At 41.0% G+C, this 21,305-nt stretch overlaps 1 protein-coding gene across 1 annotated transcript in view; it reads right to left on the bottom strand.

Annotated features, from left to right (window-relative positions):
- LOC106161264 (uncharacterized) overlaps positions 1–21,305 on the bottom strand; it is a 298,900-nt gene that overhangs the window by 156,814 nt on the left and 120,781 nt on the right. Inside the window, exons 105-110 of the mRNA XM_087004995.1 lie at positions 3,098–21,197; positions 1,841–1,922; positions 1,374–1,465; positions 990–1,057; positions 522–765; positions 62–364 (exon numbers count right to left, since the gene is read on the bottom strand). Coding sequence (XP_086861121.1) covers positions 62–364; positions 522–765; positions 990–1,057; positions 1,374–1,465; positions 1,841–1,922; positions 3,098–21,197 — 18,889 coding nt within the window. The remainder of the gene's footprint in view (positions 1–61; positions 365–521; positions 766–989; positions 1,058–1,373; positions 1,466–1,840; positions 1,923–3,097; positions 21,198–21,305) is intronic.

Genomic DNA, 21,305 nt, shown 5'->3' with positions numbered 1-21,305 from the left:
ACATGAATGTAACTAATGTATAGCCATTAAAATCACTGATGTCACTTATTTTAAAACTTACTGTCAATGAAGAGTTCTGTAGTTTGTTGGACAACACCAGCAACATTCTTAGCAACCACAGTGTATCTTCCAGCATCTTCAGGGAAAGTCTCTTTAATAATCAGGGAACACCTGTCCTCTTCATGAAGGAGCTTGAAGTCATCAGATGGCTTGATCTCAGTGCTTTCCCTGTACCAAACAACTGTGGGTCTGGGAGACCCTTCAATCTGGCACTCGAAGCGAGCCACAGCACCATCCTTCACACGCATGGTTTCTAATTGGGTCACAAAATATGGTGCTACAAGATCTCCCGTGAATTCTTCAGCTGTGAAAAATAACAAATATTTATGTTAGCCAAATAAAAGTTTACCATGGGGATAAATTGTTCACATTTCTTTGCAAGTCTAAACTGACCACAGTGGAGTACTAAAATATTCATATAATCAAAACCACAAAAAAGAAAAGATTCAAATAATAATTACCTGTTTCAACAGGTATCTCATCAATTTTCTTAGTAAGTTGCTGTTTGATTCTCTCATCATAGTCAGGTTTGGCTTGCAAATACATAGCTGGGGCCCAACCCTCCTTTTTGTCCACTTGTTTTCTGGCTAGCCACCAGGTGTCCCTGCTGCTGTCAAGGACCTCAACTAGCTCACCCTGGTGGAGGGACATAACTTCATCTGATTCTGCTTCATAGTTAGCTACAGCCACATAGAGTCTTGTACTCTGAAATAAAAAAGAGTAAGATGCAATAATTTTGATAATGTTTAAAGGGTTAATTTCTTGAAAAAATAGAATTTCATTTGATAAACAAGTCAACCAGCTTGGGCAAATTCATGTTTTTTTTCCCAATTCTAATCAGATCCAATCTAAAATATGAAAAAATGTCCTCCTTTACTAATACAAAAAATGAAAATAGTGCAGCCTTTGAAATGACCATGTTTGCTTACCTCAATGTCTTTGGTTTCTTCAGTGATTTCAGCTAACTCCTTCTCTTCTGCAACTTCTTTCTCTTCATCTAAAAAAATGAACGAGAGTCAATATATGTATTTTTAACAATACGGTTCATTGCAATGTGGTAAATCTAGCCTAGGTTTGTGAGAAAGCTAACTCTCTCCAAATGTATTTCTGGTGATACAAATTCTTTCCAAAATAAAATTAAAAATACATGTACAGAAATAGATATGGGTCAGTAATTGTGACAGTATTAATCAACTTTTTTCTCCATTCCAAGTGCTTTTAATATAATAAAAATGTACAAAAGGTATCTAGTTCCAAGCTGGTACAATAAATAAGGACAATATCTAAAATTAGATGTATGGAAAAAAACTCACCTTTGACCACCAGTCTCTCCTTCTCTGAGAGTTCTTGTTCCGGAGATTTCTCTTTCTTAGGAATTTTAATTTCGGCTTGGACATCTTCAGGTCTGAATAATGCATAGAAACATTAACATGCAAATTACATTTTATCAGGTTTTATATATAAAACATTTTTCATGTTGATTTGTTTGAAACCGAGCTGGAAAAGGCTGACCTGCATGAATTGGACTTCTGAGACAATACAGATTTTGCTTCCAACAAGACTGATAATCATAAGACCAAAGAAGGCACATCAAATGTCTCTCAAGACAGTGAACCAATTAATTAATATAAAAAAAGCCTATATAATAATGAAATATACATTATATTACTGATGTTGACCACATTATGTGTCATCAGCATTTTACACTATATTACTAAATATAAAAAATGGACCATTCAAGCAAAATATTTCAATATTTGCCAAAAAATGCAGCGCTTACTTTTCTTCAGCAGGAATCTTAAACTGGGCTTCCACTTCTTCTGGTTTCTCTTCTTTGGGTACTGAGACTTCAAACTCATCCCCTAAGAAATATGATAAAGAAATATGATATAGATACATCAAAACAGAAAAATATATATAAATCCAGAAAGTGTTCAATATCAAAAAGGAAATAATTAGACAAAGATGTGTGTGCTCTTTTAAAAACAGCTTTTAAAATCTAAGATTTCAAAGAATCATGTACTGAAAACTGATCTAAATATAGACTATTAAACAATAGTGTTCCCATGATATCTTATAATTTTACTAGAAACTATTCATAAAAAGAACAATTTAAATGTGAATATAATTTTGAAACAAGATTTTGTGCATGACAAGTAATACAGAAAAAAGAAAGAATACATGACCTGGTAATCTTGAACCTCTTCACTCTCATAATCATACCATACATTCCAAACAGACATACATGTGCACATAATATTGCTTGTCCATAAAGAATGTTTTATAATTATAATGATAACAACAACAAGAACACTTTTTCTTGCTTAATAAGCTCAATATTAACTAAGCATAAAATTAAACATGTGACTATACTACATAAGCAACTGTGTGGTGTATACCTAATGCACTAAGCATATTAAATTTCTATATTCATACTAGCAGGCTTGTACTAAATGAGTTATAAATGACTGAACCTTATGTGTAATTTTTAATGCTAAGCATATCTATATATTTAGAACAGTAGCAGGCGTGTAATAAATGAGTAAACAATGAGTATAATATTGTCTAAAACATCTACATGACTTAAAAAGTATGATAAGTATCACTGAAAAACAGTTTGTACAGCAGCCAATTGTATTTCATACAAAGAAGCTTTAACATATATGCAGTTACTAAAGCATTGTGATTTTTTTTGTTTGCAAACAGTAGACACCAGAGCTGACCAAGAACAATAGAAGACAAAAGAGAACAATTGTAATATACTGACATTATATGTAATTACAGCTGTATTTTCATTGCATTATCATGCTTAATATTCATGACAACATATGAATTCATACAGTACTTGGAATGAAATGGCATGTACAGTACTAAGTAAACATGCATATATCTATCCTCAGATATATATTTCTGTATGCCCAATACATCAGTCAGTTCATTTATCTTATAGTTTTCATGATGCATATAACAGGCAGAGACAGGCAAGAACATAATGACCTCAGGCACAGGCATGAACTGGAGTTTTCATGCTGTGTACCTTTGAGAAATCTCTCTTCTGGAAGATCAGCCACTTCTTGTGCCATTTCTGGTCTTCTAGCAGCTTCAGGGACCTTTGTACCATCTGAAACTGGCTTTTGGGGCAATTCTGGCACAATAAATGTTATTTCTTCATAAGGTGCCTTGCCAAATGTTTCAGCTTCAGGCATGATTGTTATTTCTTCTCGGGTCACCTCTGGTTTTTCAGGAACTTCTGGTGCAGTTTCAACAATGTCTTCATGTGGTATGTCTTCTGAAACTGTTTCTACCCTCAGAGGCACCTCAGGGACTCTTTTAACTTCTGAAATCTCTTCCTCCTTTATAATAATTTCATGCTTTTTAGATATGTCAGGAGCAGTTACAGCATATTCCTCAGAGGGCACCTCTTCAGATACCTCCTGAACTTTATGCATCTCTGCTGGTTTCTTCTCTGCCTCAGTTATTTGTTCTTCCTCTTCCTTAACATCACTAATGGCCATTTCCTCTGATGGAACCTCTTGAGATACCTCATCAGCTTTTTGAAGCACTTTCGGTACCTTTTCTGCCTCTGTGATTTGTTCTTCCTCTTCTTTTACATCAGGTTTCTGAGGAACCTCAAGGGCACAAATGGCCATTTCCTCTAATGGTACCTCTTCAGATACCTCATCAGCTTTTTGAGGCACTTTCAGTACCTTTTCTGCCTCTGCTATTTGTTCTTTCTCTTCCATCTCATTAGGTTTCTGAGGAGCCTCAAGGGCACTAATGGTCATTTCCTCTGATGAAACCTCTTCAGATACCTCATCAGCTTTTTGAGCCACTTTTGGTACCTTTTCTGCCTCTGCGATTTGTTCTTCCACTTCCTTCACATCAGGTTTCAGAGGAACATCAGGGGTACTTATGGCTATTTCCTCAGATGGAACCTCTTCAGATACCTCATCAGCTTTTTGAGGCACTTTTGGTACCTTTTCTGCCTCAGTTATTTGTTCTTCCTCATCCTTCACATCAGGTTTCTTAGGAACCACAGGGGCACTAATGGGCATTTCCTCTGATGGTACCTCTTCTGATACCTCATCAGCTTTATGGGTCTCCTCTGGTTTCTTCTCTGCCTCAGTTTCTTCAACTTTCTCTTCCTCCACATCAGGTTTCTCAAGAACCTCAGGGGCACCAACAGGCATTTCCTCAGATGGGAACTCTTCAGGTGCCTCCTCAACTTTCTGAGGCACTTCTGGTATCTCTTCTTCTTGAGATACCACTCCTTCATCCTCAAAACCTTTTACCTCATCCCCTTGCTGAAGGATAAGATCACATCTTGTTTCAGCAAGACCATATTCATTAACTGCCCTACACATATACTGACCCTGGTCTTCAGGAAAGGTTTCCAATAGAGTTAATTTGCATACACCGTCTTTAACTGGACTTATTTCTATAGTATCACTTTCTGAGAGCATGTCCTCATCCAGATACCAATTTACCTCTTCTGGAGTGCCTTTCAATTGGCATGTGAATTCCACAGATTGACCAGGCTGGAAGGTCAAGTCAGTCATTGTAACAACAAATTGTGGAGCCTCATAGATTTCTTCCAGTTTTTCTGGAGAAATTCCATCATCAGCTTTTTCTGAGAGAATTTCCTCCAAATGCTGTGTTGCAACTTCAGGTACAGCTTCCTTATCTTCCTTTTGTGAAATAATTGTCTTCAGATCTTCCGCCATTTCAGACTGAACATCTTGCTGTAATTGGAGGTCAGTTTTATCTCCAAGATCCCACTCCGAAATGTTTTCAAGTTCACCTTCTGATAGTTCGTCCTCATCAATAGTCTCAAGATCAAACAGGTACTCTGTTGTGTGCATGAACTGTACAGCTGCTCTAGATAATGGCTGCCACAGAGAATCTATTTCATCAGGCATAGAGATGACATTTTCAAATGGCATTACAAATATTAAATCAGAATAAAACTGATCCACTGATTCCTCTGTAAATACCTCTGCAGAAGTTTCTTCATATTTTAACAATGCCTTGCTAATGTCCTCTACTTTTCTTTCCTCTTCTCCATGTAAATCAGCTTCTTCCATTTCTGTAATAAAGGACTCTGTTATTTCATCTACTACCTGACGAGATACCTCACCTGGTGTAGGTTGAATAACAAGTTCAGTCTCAGGCAATTCAGGTGCTGTAGCAATGTCTTCTCTAGTAACGGTGACAACTTCTGTAGTTTGTTCTGTTTGTGGCACAAAAAGGTCCTCTGATTTTTTAATTTCACTGACTGGAAGAAATTCTTCACCCATCTCTTCAATTTCTTCAGTGGTTACACTGACTATTTCAGTCACTTCCTCAAAGCTTTCTGGTACCTCAGAAACAACCTCTTGCCCCTCTTCCTTAGGTATCTGAATTTCTATCTCCTGCAGAGGTAGCAATTCCTCAGGCATTTCACTTGGGAAAGTAACTGTTATAGCAGCTGTTTCTCCAGTTGGCTTCTCCCCCTCCAGTGGCTTGCCAGGATAGAATTCCTCTTCCTCAGCTACAATTTGGACAGTTATTGTCTCCATTGTATCTGATCTCTCTTCAATAATTTCAACTTCTGGGATATCCTCTTCTACCACTATGATGTAAGCCCTTGTCTCATCAATACCAAACTCATTCACAGCTCTGCACACATATTCTCCTTGATTTTCAGGGTGCACAGCAAGTAGTGTAAGTGTGCAAACACCTTCATCTGTTCTTGACACTTCTACATCTTCACTTTCTACAATTTCTTCTTCATCCAAAAGCCAAATCACATCTTTAGGTTGTCCAGCCACTTTGCATGTAAGAGTAACAGGTTGACCTAGTTCTGCAGTCATAGTGCTGAGATGTGTTACAAATCTAGGTGGCCGCTGTGATTTGTCTGCTATTCCATCATCTGAAATACCCTTGAGCTCGTCTACTGGCTTTTCCTCCAAATCTGTTTCTTTCATAATGATAACCTGTTCTTTTTCCTTGGGTATCTCAATTTCTATTTCTTGTACAGGTAACAGTTCATCTGGCTTTTCACCAGGGACGTCCACTGTAAGAGCAGTGGTTTCTCTTGTAGGCCTTTCCTCTTTTTGTGGCTTCTCCAGAAACGCTTCTTCTTCTGGCACATCTTCAACTTTTACCTCTTCTCTAGTGTCAGTTGTGACCTCTATAATTTCAACCTCTGGGATATCCTCTTCTACCACTATGATGTAAGCTCTGGTCTCATCTGTTCCAAATTCATTCACAGCCCTGCACACATATTCCCCTTGATCTTCGGGGTGCACGGCATGCAGTGTAAGTCTGCAGACACCTTCATCTGTTCTTGTCACTTCTACATCTTCATTTTCTACAATTTCTTCTTCATCCAGAAGCCAAATGACTTCTTTGGGTTGTCCAGCCACTTTGCATGTAAGAGTTACAGGTTGACCCAGTTCTGCAGTCACAGTGCTGAGATGTGTTACAAATCTTGGAGATTGTCCTGGTTTCTTTTCAACCACATCCTCTGTCACAACTGTTGGTTGTTTGACAGGTTTTTCCTCTATGTCTGGTTTTTCATGAACAATTTCCTGTTCTTTCTCCTTTGGTATCTCAATTTCTATTTCTTCTAGAGGTAGCAGTTCACCGGGCTTTTCACCACAGATTTCCACTGTAATACCAGTGGTTTCTCTTGTTGGTTTTTCAATAAACTCAGGTTTTTCAGGAATGATTTCCTGTTCTTTTTCCTTGGGTATCTCAATTTCTATTTCTTGTACAGGTAATAGTTCATCTGGCTTTTCACCAGGGACGTCCACTGTAAGAGCAGTGGTTTCTCTTGTTGGCCTTTCCTCTTTTTGTGGCTTCTCCGGAAACGCTTCTTCTTCTGGCACATCTTCAACTTTTACCTCTTCTCTAGTGTCAGTTGTGACCTCTATAATTTCAACCTCTGGGATATCCTCTTCTACCACTATGATGTAAGCTCTGGTCTCATCTGTTCCAAATTCATTCACAGCCCTGCACACATATTCCCCTTGATCTTCGGGGTGCACGGCATGCAGTGTAAGTCTGCAGACACCTTCATCTGTTCTTGTCACTTCTACATCTTCATTTTCTACAATTTCTTCTTCATCCAGAAGCCAAATGACTTCTTTGGGTTGTCCAGCCACTTTGCATGTAAGAGTTACAGGTTGACCCAGTTCTGCAGTCACAGTGCTGAGATGTGTTACAAATCTTGGAGATTGTCCTGGTTTCTTTTCAACCACATCCTCTGTCACAACTGTTGGTTGTTTGACAGGTTTTTCCTCTATGTCTGGTTTTTCATGAACAATTTCCTGTTCTTTCTCCTTTGGTATCTCAATTTCTATTTCTTCTAGAGGTAGCAGTTCACCGGGCTTTTCACCACAGATTTCCACTGTAATACCAGTGGTTTCTCTTGTTGGTTTTTCAATAAACTCAGGTTTTTCAGGAATGATTTCCTGTTCTTTTTCCTTGGGTATCTCAATTTCTATTTCTTGTACAGGTAATAGTTCATCTGGCTTTTCACCAGGGACGTCCACTGTAAGAGCAGTGGTTTCTCTTGTTGGCCTTTCCTCTTTTTGTGGCTTCTCCGGAAACGCTTCTTCTTCTGGCACATCTTCAACTTTTACCTCTTCTCTAGTGTCAGTTGTGACCTCTATAATTTCAACCTCTGGGATATCCTCTTCTACCACTATGATGTAAGCTCTGGTCTCATCTGTTCCAAATTCATTCACAGCCCTGCACACATATTCCCCTTGATCTTCGGGGTGCACGGCATGCAGTGTAAGTCTGCAGACACTTTCATCTGTTCTTGTCACTTCTACATCTTCATTTTCTACAATTTCTTCTTCATCCAGAAGCCAAATGACTTCTTTGGGTTGTCCAGCCACTTTGCATGTAAGAGTTACAGGTTGACCCAGTTCTGCAGTCACAGTGCTGAGATGTGTTACAAATCTTGGAGATTGTCCTGGTTTCTTTTCAACCACATCCTCTGTCACAACTGTTGGTTGTTTGACAGGCTTTTCCTCTATGTCTGGTTTTTCATGAACAATTTCCTGTTCTTTCTCCTTTGGTATCTCAATTTCTATTTCTTCTAGAGGTAGCAGTTCACCGGGCTTTTCACCACAGATTTCCACTGTAATACCAGTGGTTTCTCTTGTTGGTTTTTCAATAAACTCAGGTTTTTCAGGAATGATTTCCTGTTCTTTTTCCTTGGGTATCTCAATTTCTTTTTCTTGTACAGGTAATAGTTCATCTGGCTTTTCACCAGGGACGTCCACTGTAAGAGCAGTTTCCCTTGTTGGCCTTTCCTCTTTTTGTGGCTTCTCCGGAAATGCTTCTTCTTCTGGCACATCTTCAACTTTTACCTCTTCTCTAGTGTCAGTTGTGACCTCTATAATTTCAACCTCTGGGATATCCTCTTCCACCACTATGATGTAAGCTCTGGTCTCATCTGTTCCAAATTCATTCACAGCCCTGCACACATATTCCCCTTGATCTTCGGGGTGCACGGCATGCAGTGTAAGTCTGCAGACACCTTCATCTGTTCTTGTCACTTCTACATCTTCATTTTCTACAATTTCTTCTTCATCCAGAAGCCAAATGACTTCTTTGGGTTGTCCAGCCACTTTGCATGTAAGAGTTACAGGTTGACCCAGTTCTGCAGTCACAGTGCTGAGATGTGTTACAAATCTTGGAGATTGTCCTGGTTTCTTTTCAACCACATCCTCTGTCACAACTGTTGGTTGTTTGACAGGTTTTTCCTCTATGTCTGGTTTTTCATGAACAATTTCCTGTTCTTTCCCCTTTGGTATCTCAATTTCTATTTCTTCTAGAGGTAGCAGTTCACCGGGCTTTTCACCACAGATTTCTACTGTAATACCAGTGGTTTCTCTTGTTGGTTTTTCAATAAACTCAGGTTTTTCGGGAATGATTTCCTGTTCTTTTTCCTTGGGTATCTCAATTTCTATTTCTTGTACAGGTAACAGTTCATCTGGCTTTTCACCAGGGACATCCACTGTAAGAGCAGTGGTTTCTCTTGTTGGCCTTTCCTCTTTTTGTGGCTTCTCCGGAAATGCTTCTTCTTCTGGCACATCTTCAACTTTTACCTCTTCTCTAGTGTCAGTTGTGACCTCTATAATTTCAACCTCTGGGATATCCTCTTCCACCACTATGATGTAAGCTCTGGTCTCATCTGTTCCAAATTCATTCACAGCCCTGCACACATATTCCCCTTGATCTTCGGGGTGCACGGCATGCAGTGTAAGTCTGCAGACACCTTCATCTGTTCTTGTCACTTCTACATCTTCATTTTCTACAATTTCTTCTTCATCCAGAAGCCAAATGACTTCTTTGGGTTGTCCAGCCACTTTGCATGTAAGAGTTACAGGTTGACCCAGTTCTGCAGTCACAGTGCTGAGATGTGTAACAAATCTTGGAGATTGTCCTGGTTTCTTTTCAACCACATCCTCTGTCACAACTGTTGGTTGTTTGACAGGTTTTTCCTCTATGTCTGGTTTTTCATGAACAATTTCCTGTTCTTTCTCCTTTGGTATCTCAATTTCTATTTCTTCTAGAGGTAGCAGTTCACCGGGCTTTTCACCACAGATTTCTACTGTAATACCAGTGGTTTCTCTTGTTGGTTTTTCAATAAACTCAGGTTTTTCGGGAATGATTTCCTGTTCTTTTTCCTTGGGTATCTCAATTTCTATTTCTTGTACAGGTAACAGTTCATCTGGCTTTTCACCAGGGACATCCACTGTAATACCAGTGGTTTCTCTTGTTGGTTTTTCAATAAACTCAGGTTTTTCAGGAATGATTTCCTGTTCTTTTTCCTTGGGTATCTCAATTTCTATTTCTTGTACAGGTAATAGTTCATCTGGCTTTTCACCAGGGACGTCCACTGTAAGAGCAGTTTCCCTTGTTGGCCTTTCCTCTTTTTGTGGCTTCTCCGGAAATGCTTCTTCTTCTGGCACATCTTCAACTTTTACCTCTTCTCTAGTGTCAGTTGTGACCTCTATAATTTCAACCTCTGGGATATCCTCTTCCACCACTATGATGTAAGCTCTGGTCTCATCTGTTCCAAATTCATTCACAGCCCTGCACACATATTCCCCTTGATCTTCGGGGTGCACGGCATGCAGTGTAAGTCTGCAGACACCTTCATCTGTTCTTGTCACTTCTACATCTTCATTTTCTACAATTTCTTCTTCATCCAGAAGCCAAATGACTTCTTTGGGTTGTCCAGCCACTTTGCATGTAAGAGTTACAGGTTGACCCAGTTCTGCAGTCACAGTGCTGAGATGTGTTACAAATCTTGGAGATTGTCCTGGTTTCTTTTCAACCACATCCTCTGTCACAACTGTTGGTTGTTTGACAGGTTTTTCCTCTATGTCTGGTTTTTCATGAACAATTTCCTGTTCTTTCCCCTTTGGTATCTCAATTTCTATTTCTTCTAGAGGTAGCAGTTCACCGGGCTTTTCACCACAGATTTCTACTGTAATACCAGTGGTTTCTCTTGTTGGTTTTTCAATAAACTCAGGTTTTTCGGGAATGATTTCCTGTTCTTTTTCCTTGGGTATCTCAATTTCTATTTCTTGTACAGGTAACAGTTCATCTGGCTTTTCACCAGGGACATCCACTGTAAGAGCAGTGGTTTCTCTTGTTGGCCTTTCCTCTTTTTGTGGCTTCTCCGGAAATGCTTCTTCTTCTGGCACATCTTCAACTTTTACCTCTTCTCTAGTGTCAGTTGTGACCTCTATAATTTCAACCTCTGGGATATCCTCTTCCACCACTATGATGTAAGCTCTGGTCTCATCTGTTCCAAATTCATTCACAGCCCTGCACACATATTCCCCTTGATCTTCGGGGTGCACGGCATGCAGTGTAAGTCTGCAGACACCTTCATCTGTTCTTGTCACTTCTACATCTTCATTTTCTACAATTTCTTCTTCATCCAGAAGCCAAATGACTTCTTTGGGTTGTCCAGCCACTTTGCATGTAAGAGTTACAGGTTGACCCAGTTCTGCAGTCACAGTGCTGAGATGTGTAACAAATCTTGGAGATTGTCCTGGTTTCTTTTCAACCACATCCTCTGTCACAACTGTTGGTTGTTTGACAGGTTTTTCCTCTATGTCTGGTTTTTCATGAACAATTTCCTGTTCTTTCTCCTTTGGTATCTCAATTTCTATTTCTTCTAGAGGTAGCAGTTCACCGGGCTTTTCACCACAGATTTCTACTGTAATACCAGTGGTTTCTCTTGTTGGTTTTTCAATAAACTCAGGTTTTTCGGGAATGATTTCCTGTTCTTTTTCCTTGGGTATCTCAATTTCTATTTCTTGTACAGGTAACAGTTCATCTGGCTTTTCACCAGGGACATCCACTGTAATACCAGTGGTTTCTCTTGTTGGTTTTTCAATAAACTCAGGTTTTTCAGGAATGATTTCCTGTTCTTTTTCCTTGGGTATCTCAATTTCTATTTCTTGTACAGGTAATAGTTCATCTGGCTTTTCACCAGGGACGTCCACTGTAAGAGCAGTGGTTTCTCTTGTTGGCCTTTCCTCTTTTTGTGGCTTCTCCGGAAACGCTTCTTCTTCTGGCACATCTTCAACTTTTACCTCTTCTCTAGTGTCAGTTGTGACCTCTATAATTTCAACCTCTGGGATATCCTCTTCTACCACTGTGATGTAAGCTCTGGTCTCATCTGTTCCAAATTCATTCACAGCCCTGCACACATATTCCCCTTGATCTTCGGGGTGCACGGCATGCAGTGTAAGTCTGCAGACACCTTCATCTGTTCTTGTCACTTCTACATCTTCATTTTCTACAATTTCTTCTTCATCCAGAAGCCAAATGACTTCTTTGGGTTGTCCAGCCACTTTGCATGTAAGAGTTACAGGTTGACCCAGTTCTGCAGTCACAGTGCTGAGATGTGTTACAAATCTTGGAGATTGTCCTGGTTTCTTTTCAACCACATCCTCTGTCACAACTGTTGGTTGTTTGACAGGCTTTTCCTCTATGTCTGGTTTTTCATGAACAATTTCCTGTTCTTTCTCCTTTGGTATCTCAATTTCTATTTCTTCTAGAGGTAGCAGTTCACCGGGCTTTTCACCACAGATTTCCACTGTAATACCAGTGGTTTCTCTTGTTGGTTTTTCAATAAACTCAGGTTTTTCAGGAATGATTTCCTGTTCTTTTTCCTTGGGTATCTCAATTTCTTTTTCTTGTACAGGTAATAGTTCATCTGGCTTTTCACCAGGGACGTCCACTGTAAGAGCAGTTTCCCTTGTTGGCCTTTCCTCTTTTTGTGGCTTCTCCGGAAATGCTTCTTCTTCTGGCACATCTTCAACTTTTACCTCTTCTCTAGTGTCAGTTGTGACCTCTATAATTTCAACCTCTGGGATATCCTCTTCCACCACTATGATGTAAGCTCTGGTCTCATCTGTTCCAAATTCATTCACAGCCCTGCACACATATTCCCCTTGATCTTCGGGGTGCACGGCATGCAGTGTAAGTCTGCAGACACCTTCATCTGTTCTTGTCACTTCTACATCTTCATTTTCTACAATTTCTTCTTCATCCAGAAGCCAAATGACTTCTTTGGGTTGTCCAGCCACTTTGCATGTAAGAGTTACAGGTTGACCCAGTTCTGCAGTCACAGTGCTGAGATGTGTTACAAATCTTGGAGATTGTCCTGGTTTCTTTTCAACCACATCCTCTGTCACAACTGTTGGTTGTTTGACAGGTTTTTCCTCTATGTCTGGTTTTTCATGAACAATTTCCTGTTCTTTCTCCTTTGGTATCTCAATTTCTATTTCTTCTAGAGGTAGCAGTTCACCGGGCTTTTCACCACAGATTTCCACTGTAATACCAGTGGTTTCTCTTGTTGGTTTTTCAATAAACTCAGGTTTTTCGGGAATGATTTCCTGTTCTTTTTCCTTGGGTATCTCAATTTCTATTTCTTGTACAGGTAACAGTTCATCTGGCTTTTCACCAGGGACATCCACTGTAAGAGCAGTGGTTTCTCTTGTTGGCCTTTCCTCTTTTTGTGGCTTCTCCGGAAATGCTTCTTCTTCTGGCACATCTTCAACTTTTACCTCTTCTCTAGTGTCAGTTGTGACCTCTATAATTTCAACCTCTGGGATATCCTCTTCCACCACTATGATGTAAGCTCTGGTCTCATCTGTTCCAAATTCATTCACAGCCCTGCACACATATTCCCCTTGATCTTCGGGGTGCACGGCATGCAGTGTAAGTCTGCAGACACCTTCATCTGTTCTTGTCACTTCTACATCTTCATTTTCTACAATTTCTTCTTCATCCAGAAGCCAAATGACTTCTTTGGGTTGTCCAGCCACTTTGCATGTAAGAGTTACAGGTTGACCCAGTTCTGCAGTCACAGTGCTGAGATGTGTAACAAATCTTGGAGATTGTCCTGGTTTCTTTTCAACCACATCCTCTGTCACAACTGTTGGTTGTTTGACAGGTTTTTCCTCTATGTCTGGTTTTTCATGAACAATTTCCTGTTCTTTCTCCTTTGGTATCTCAATTTCTATTTCTTCTAGAGGTAGCAGTTCACCGGGCTTTTCACCACAGATTTCTACTGTAATACCAGTGGTTTCTCTTGTTGGTTTTTCAATAAACTCAGGTTTTTCGGGAATGATTTCCTGTTCTTTTTCCTTGGGTATCTCAATTTCTATTTCTTGTACAGGTAACAGTTCATCTGGCTTTTCACCAGGGACATCCACTGTAATACCAGTGGTTTCTCTTGTTGGTTTTTCAATAAACTCAGGTTTTTCAGGAATGATTTCCTGTTCTTTTTCCTTGGGTATCTCAATTTCTATTTCTTGTACAGGTAATAGTTCATCTGGCTTTTCACCAGGGACGTCCACTGTAAGAGCAGTGGTTTCTCTTGTTGGCCTTTCCTCTTTTTGTGGCTTCTCCGGAAACGCTTCTTCTTCTGGCACATCTTCAACTTTTACCTCTTCTCTAGTGTCAGTTGTGACCTCTATAATTTCAACCTCTGGGATATCCTCTTCTACCACTGTGATGTAAGCTCTGGTCTCATCTGTTCCAAATTCATTCACAGCCCTGCACACATATTCCCCTTGATCTTCGGGGTGCACGGCATGCAGTGTAAGTCTGCAGACACCTTCATCTGTTCTTGTCACTTCTACATCTTCATTTTCTACAATTTCTTCTTCATCCAGAAGCCAAATGACTTCTTTGGGTTGTCCAGCCACTTTGCATGTAAGAGTTACAGGTTGACCCAGTTCTGCAGTCACAGTGCTGAGATGTGTTACAAATCTTGGAGATTGTCCTGGTTTCTTTTCAACCACATCCTCTGTCACAACTGTTGGTTGTTTGACAGGCTTTTCCTCTATGTCTGGTTTTTCATGAACAATTTCCTGTTCTCTCTCCTTTGGTATCTCAATTTCTATTTCTTCTAGAGGTAGCAGTTCACCGGGCTTTTCACCAGAGACTTCTACTGTAATAGCAGTGATTTCTTTTGTTGGCTTCAATTCTTTTTGTGTTTTTTCAGCCATTATTTCTTCTACTCTTGCTTTGGGTATCTCAATTTCAATCCCTTGTAGTGGAAGCAACTTCTCTGGTTTGCCAGGAATATCAAGGCTGATTTCCTCACTGTAGGTAGTTTCCATCTCACTAGTGGTAGGGATCTTTTTCTCAGAAGACTCTTCTAAAGGGTATTCTGACACACATGGGACATCCTCTTCCATTTCAGATATATGTAATTCTTCATGTATCTCCTCTATTGTATCTTCAGTTACTTTGGATTCAGTAATATCAGTAACTATTTCCTCATGCTCAGACTCAATTTCTTCTTCTGTGACCGTGAGATAAGCTGTCGTGGTATTTTCACCATAATCATTCACCACTTTACACATGTATTCCCCTTCGTCTTCTGAAGTTACCTCATGGATTGTTAGTTTTGAAGTGTCATCTTTGGTAGTTACTTCAATTGTCTCACTCTCCTCTATCTCTTCCTCATCTAAGAACCAGGTGACTTCTTTTGGTATCCCTATAATCTGCACTTCAAACTCTACAGGTTGTCCGGGCTTTGCTTTTAAGTCTTTTAAAGACTCCACAAATCTGGGTGCCACAGCCTCTTTTTCTTCAGCTTTTTCCATCAAGGGTACACCTTCTTCACCCATTGTTGGATGTACTATTGTGACGTCTTCAACAGGTGTGTCTTCAATGTCAGCTGGAGATTTTTCTTGTGGTTTTGGCACTGTTGCTGTTGTTACGGATTCTTTTTCCTCTTCAGGTTTGATTTCACTAAGATGAGTATATGTCTCATCAATTTCATGAGTATACTCTGTAGTGTGTAAGAACTGCAGTGGTGCCCTTGAAGGAATGCTAGTACCAATACGCCTATTCTCCAAGACAAGAGGCCCTACCTCTTCTACAGCAAGCAGGGTAGTTTCCTCTAATACATGCTCCTGTGGCCAGTCCAACCTAGCATACATGAACTGCATAACAGTGCGGCTCACACTCTGAGTTATGAAGTCTTTCTTCTCAAATAAAGGCCCCACATCCTCAGTAGGACTCACACATGTGTATGCAGTGATTATTTTCTCAGATGATTCAAATGGGAGAACCTCCTCCTCAGGAGGCAATTCATAGAACTCCTTTTCTATGATCTCTTCTTCATAAGTATAGATCTCTTCCTCTTCTGTAATTGTGTCCTCTGAGAGGGTCAAAAGTGCCCTGGTCACATCCTCACCATAATCGTTGACTGCCCTGCACATATATTCACCCTGATCTTCAGGGTGTGCCTCCTTAATGATTAGTGTACAAATGCCTTGTTCTGTGAAAGATATTTCAATATCTTCCCTTTCTTCAATTACCTCTTCATCAAGATACCAAGTGACCCTTATTTTGGGTGATCCAATGACTTGACACTGAAAGCGAACTTGTTGCCTTGGTTTGAATGTTATATGGGACAATGTTGTTACAAACTTTGGTGCCTGTGGTTTTGTGGAAGCTAGGGTAGGTAATATATCAGTTTCAATTTCATCTGGTTTTTCTTTACTTCCTAAAGGCAAAGTTCTACCTGCAGGCTTCACTGAATCTACTTTTTCGTCATAGGGAGTGGCCATATCTAAGGTCTCAGTTACAGATTTCTTTTCGATTTCTTTAGTTACTTGGGAAATTTGGGGACCTTCTGATTTTGAAACAATCAGTTGAATTGCAGATGGACCTTTACCTGCAATATCAACTTCAATTTCTACTTTTCCACTGGTGTCAACATCTTCATCCTCATGCTGTGTTTTCTGCACATCAATATCTAGTCTTTCAGAAAACTGTTTTTCTTTTCCAGGTTCATGTGAGGTGTCAGGCCACCTATCCTCCTCTGTTGTTTCATCATCATCAGGCCACCTATCTCTTTCAGCAGTGATAGCCAACTCCTCCTCTTCCTTAGTTCCAACATCTGGTATGCAGATTTCTTCTTCTAAAGCATCTTCCAATGCTTCTTCGAGGGTATCAATTGGTTGGTCAGGGGCTTCTTCAATAATTATCATAGGGACTCCTTCAGCTGGGGTGACATCTGTTTCATCTTTTATGATCCCAAAATCTAACTCAGCCCTTTCAACTATCAAATGAGCCAAAGAGGTAGCCTCTCCATATTCATTAACTACTCTTACCATGTACTCACCCTCATCCTCAGGAAAACATTCCTCAATAAAAAGTTCACACACTCCCTCATCACTACGTGATATCACATAAACCTCATCATCTGTAATCTCAGCCCTATCTAAATACCATGTCACTTGGTTAGGTTTACCTGACACAACACACACAAACCTTACAGGCTGTCCATCTTTTACCCTTAAATCTTGTAACTCAGATATGAATGTTGGAACCTCACCTTTGACCTCCCCTATCTCAATAACCTTACAAACTTCAGAAGGCAATTCCTTTTCTGCCTCCTTAACTTCAGATGGAATTTCTTCCACAGGAATTGTAACTGTATCTTTTGGTTGCACTTCCTTTGTTGTTTCTGAAACAACCTTGGCCATTTGAATTTCAGCTCTTGAGACTGAGGGTGCTTCTTTTTCAACTTGTGGAGTTTCAGAAATTTCTTCTTCTGGTTGTATAACTTCAGCTTCTGCAGCTACCTTCTCTGAAATCTCAAGTTGGACAACTTCTGCTTGCTCTTCAGTTTTTGTCTCTGATGGAAGTTTCTTTTCAGCCTCCTTAATTTCAGAGGGTACCTCCTCACTAGGTACAGTAGATACCTCTCTAGGCTTTGTTTCCTCTGTGATCTCAAGTTCAATAGAGGCAACCTGTTCTTCTGTTTTGGCTTCAGAAGGCAATTTCTTTTCTGCCTCCTTAACCTCAGATGGTACTTCCTCAATAGGAGCAGTAGATACCTCCTCAGGCTTTGTTTCCTTTATGATCTCAAGTTCAACACTGGCCACCTGTTCTTCGGTTTTGGCTTCAGTAGGCAATTTCTTTTCTGCCTCCTTAACCTCAGATGGTACTTCCTCACTAGGAGCAGTAGATACCTCCTCAGGCTTAGTTTCCTCTGTGATCTCAAGTTCAACACTGGCCACCTGTTCTTCGGTTTTGGCTTCAGTAGGCAATTTCTTTTTTGCCTCCTTAACCTCAGATGGTACTTCCTCACTAGGAGCAGTAGATACCTCCTCAGGCTTAGTTTCCTCTGTGATCTCAAGTTCAACACTGGCCACCTGTTCTTCGGTTTTGGCTTCAGTAGGCAATTTCTTTTCTGCCTCCTTAACCTCAGATGGTACTTCCTCACTAGGAGCAGTAGATACCTCATCAGGCTTAGTTTCCTCTGTGATCTCAAGTTCAACACTGGCCACCTGTTCTTCGGTTTTGGCTTCAGTAGGCAATTTCTTTTCTGCCTCCTTAACCTCAGATGGTACTTCCTCACTGGGAGCAGTAGATACCTCCTCAGGCTTAGTTTCCTCTGTGATCTCAAGTTCAACACTGGCCACCTGTTCTTCGGTTTTGGCTTCAGAAGGCAATTTCTTTTCTGCCTCCTTAACCTCAGATGGCACTTCCTCACTGGGAGCAGTAGATACCTCCTCAGGCTTAGTTTCCTCGGTGATCTCAAGTTCAATAGAGGCAACCTGTTCTTCTGTTTTAGCTTCTGATGGAAGTCTCTTTTCTGCCTCCTTAACCTCAGATGGTACTTCCTCACTAGGAGCAGTAGATACCTCCTCAGGCTTAGTTTCCTCGGTGATCTCAAGTTCAATAGAGGCAACCTGTTCTTCTGTTTTAGCTTCTGATGGAAGTCTCTTTTCTGCCTCCTTAACCTCAGATGGTACTTCCTCACTAGGAGCAGTAGATACCTCCTCAGGCTTTGTTTCCTTTATGATCTCAAGTTCAACACTGGCCACCTGTTCTTCTGTTTTGGCTTCAGAAGGCAATTTCTTTTCTGCATCCTTAACCTCAGATGGTACTTCCTCACTAGGAGCAGTAGATACCTCCTCAGGCTTAGTTTCCTCTGTGATCTCAAGTTCAACACTGGCCACCTGTTCTTCGGTTTTGGCTTCAGTAGGCAATTTCTTTTCTGCCTCCTTAACCTCAGATGGTACTTCCTCACTAGGAGCAGTAGATACCTCATCAGGCTTAGTTTCCTCTGTGATCTCAAGTTCAACACTGGCCACCTGTTCTTCGGTTTTGGCTTCAGTAGGCAATTTCTTTTCTGCCTCCTTAACCTCAGATGGTACTTCCTCACTAGGAGCAGTAGATACCTCATCAGGCTTAGTTTCCTCTGTGATCTCAAGTTCAACACTGGCCACCTGTTCTTCGGTTTTGGCTTCAGTAGGCAATTTCATTTCTGCCTCCTTAACCTCAGATGGCACTTCCTCACTGGGAGCAGTAGATACCTCTTCAGGCTTAGTTTCCTCGGTGATCTCAAGTTCAATAGAGGCAACCTGTTCTTCTGTTTTGGCTTCAGAAGGCAATTTCTTTTCTGCATCCTTAACCTCAGATGGCACTTCCTCACTGGGAGCAGTAGATACCTCCTCAGGCTTAGTTTCCTCTGTGATCTCAAGTTTAACACTGGCCACCTGTTCTTCGGTTTTGGCTTCAATAGGCAATTTCTTTTCTGCCTCCTTAACCTTAGATGGTACTTCCTCACTAGGAGCAGTAGATACCTCCTCAGGCTTAGTTTCCTCTGTGATCTCAAGTTCAACACTGGCCACCTGTTCTTCGGTTTTGGCTTCAGTAGGCAATTTCTTTTCTGCCTCCTTAACCTCAGATGGTACTTCCTCACTAGGAGCAGTAGATACCTCCTCAGGCTTAGTTTCCTCTGTGATCTCAAGTTTTACACTGGCCACCTGTTCTTCAGTTTTGGCTTCAGTAGGCAATTTCTTTTCTGCCTCCATAACCTCAGATGGTACTTCCTCACTAGGAGCAGTAGATACCTCATCAGGCTTAGTTTCCTCTGTGATCTCAAGCTCAACACTGGCCACCTGTTCTTCGGTTTTGGCTTCAGAAGGCAATTTCTTTTCTGCTTCCTTAACCTCAGATGGTACTTCCTCACTAGGTGCAGTAGACACCTCCTCAGGCTTAGTTTCCTCTGTGATCTCAAGTTCAACACTGGCCACCTGTTCTTCTGTTTTGGCTTCTGATGGAAGTCTCTTTTCTGCCTCCTTTACCTCAGATGGTACTTCCTCACTAGGAGCAGTAGATACCTCCTCAGGTTTAGTTTCCTCTGTGATCTCAAGTTCAATAGAGGCAACCTGTTCTTCAGTTTTGGCTTCAGAAGGCAATTTCTTTTCTGCCTCCTTAACCTCAGATGGTACTTCCTCACTAGGAGCAGTAGATACCTCCTCAGGCTTAGTTTCCTCTGTGATCTCAAGTTCAACACTGGCCACCTGTTCTTCGGTTTTGGCTTCAGTAGGCAATTTCTTTTCTGCCTCCTTAACCTCAGATGGCACTTCCTCACTGGGAGCAGTAGATACCTCCTCAGGCTTAGTTTCCTCGGTGATCTCAAGTTCAATAGAGGCAACCTGTTCTTCTGTTTTGGCTTCAGAAGGCAATTTCTTTTCTGCCTCCTTTACCTCAGATGGTACTTCCTCACTAGGAGCAGTAGATACCTCCTCAGGCTTAGTTTCCTCTGTGATCTCAAGTTCAACACTGGCCACCTGTTCTTCGGTTTTGGCTTCAGTAGGCAATTTCTTTTCTGCCTCCTTAACCTCAGATGGCACTTCCTCTCTGGGAGCAGTAGATACCTCATCAGGCTTAGTTTCCTCTGTGATCTCAAGTTCAACACTGGCCACCTGTTCTTCGGTTTTGGCTTCAGAAGGCAATTTCTTTTCTGCCTCCTTAACCTCACATGGAACTTCCTCACTAGGAGCACTAGATACCTCATCAGGCTTAGTTTCCTCTGTGATCTCAAGTTCAACACTGGCCACCTGTTCTTCGGTTTTGGCTTCAGTAGGCAATTTCTTTTCTGCCTCCTTAACCTGAGATGGTACTTCCTCACTAGGAGCAGTAGATACCTCATCAGGTTTAGTTTCCTCTGTGATCTCAAGCTCAACACTGGCCACCTGTTCTACGGTTTTGGCTTCAGAAGGCAATTTCTTTTCTGCCTCCTTAACCTCAGATGGCACTTCCTCACTGGGAGCAGTAGATACCTCCTCAGGCTTAGTTTCCTCAGTGATCTCAAGTTCAATAGAGGCAACCTGTTCTTCTGTTTTGGCTTCAGAAGGCAATTTCTTTTCTGCCTCCTTAACCTCAGATGGTACTTCCTCACTAGGAGCAGTAGATACCTCCTCAGGCTTAGTTTCCTCTGTGATCTCAAGTTCAATAGAGGCAACCTGTTCTTCAGTTTTGGCTTCAGAAGGCAATTTCTTTTCTGCCTCCTTAACCTCAGATGGTACTTCCTCACTAGGAGCAGTAGACACCTCCTCAGGCTTAGTTTCCTCTGTGATCTCAAGTTCAACACTGGCCACCTGTTCTTCGGTTTTGGCTTCAGTAGGCAATTTCTTTTCTGCCTCCTTTACCTCAGATGGCACTTCCTCACTGGGAGCAGTAGATACCTCCTCAGGCTTAGTTTCCTCGGTGATCTCAAGTTCAATAGAGGCAACCTGTTCTTCTGTTTTGGCTTCAGAAGGCAATTTCTTTTCTGCCTCCTTTACCTCAGATGGTACTTCCTTACTAGGAGCAGTAGATACCTCCTCAGGCTTAGTTTCCTTTGTGATCTCAAGTTCAACACTGGCCACCTGTTCTTCGGTTTTGGCTTCAGT

The sequence above is a fragment of the Lingula anatina genome, chromosome 2 (genome assembly GCF_051362555.1).
Source record: "Lingula anatina isolate TDL-2025a chromosome 2, LinAna3.0, whole genome shotgun sequence".
Taxonomy (NCBI): domain Eukaryota; kingdom Metazoa; phylum Brachiopoda; class Lingulata; order Lingulida; family Lingulidae; genus Lingula; species Lingula anatina.
Note: the sequence above shows the minus strand (reverse complement) of the source record. Positions and strands in the feature narration are given on the sequence as shown.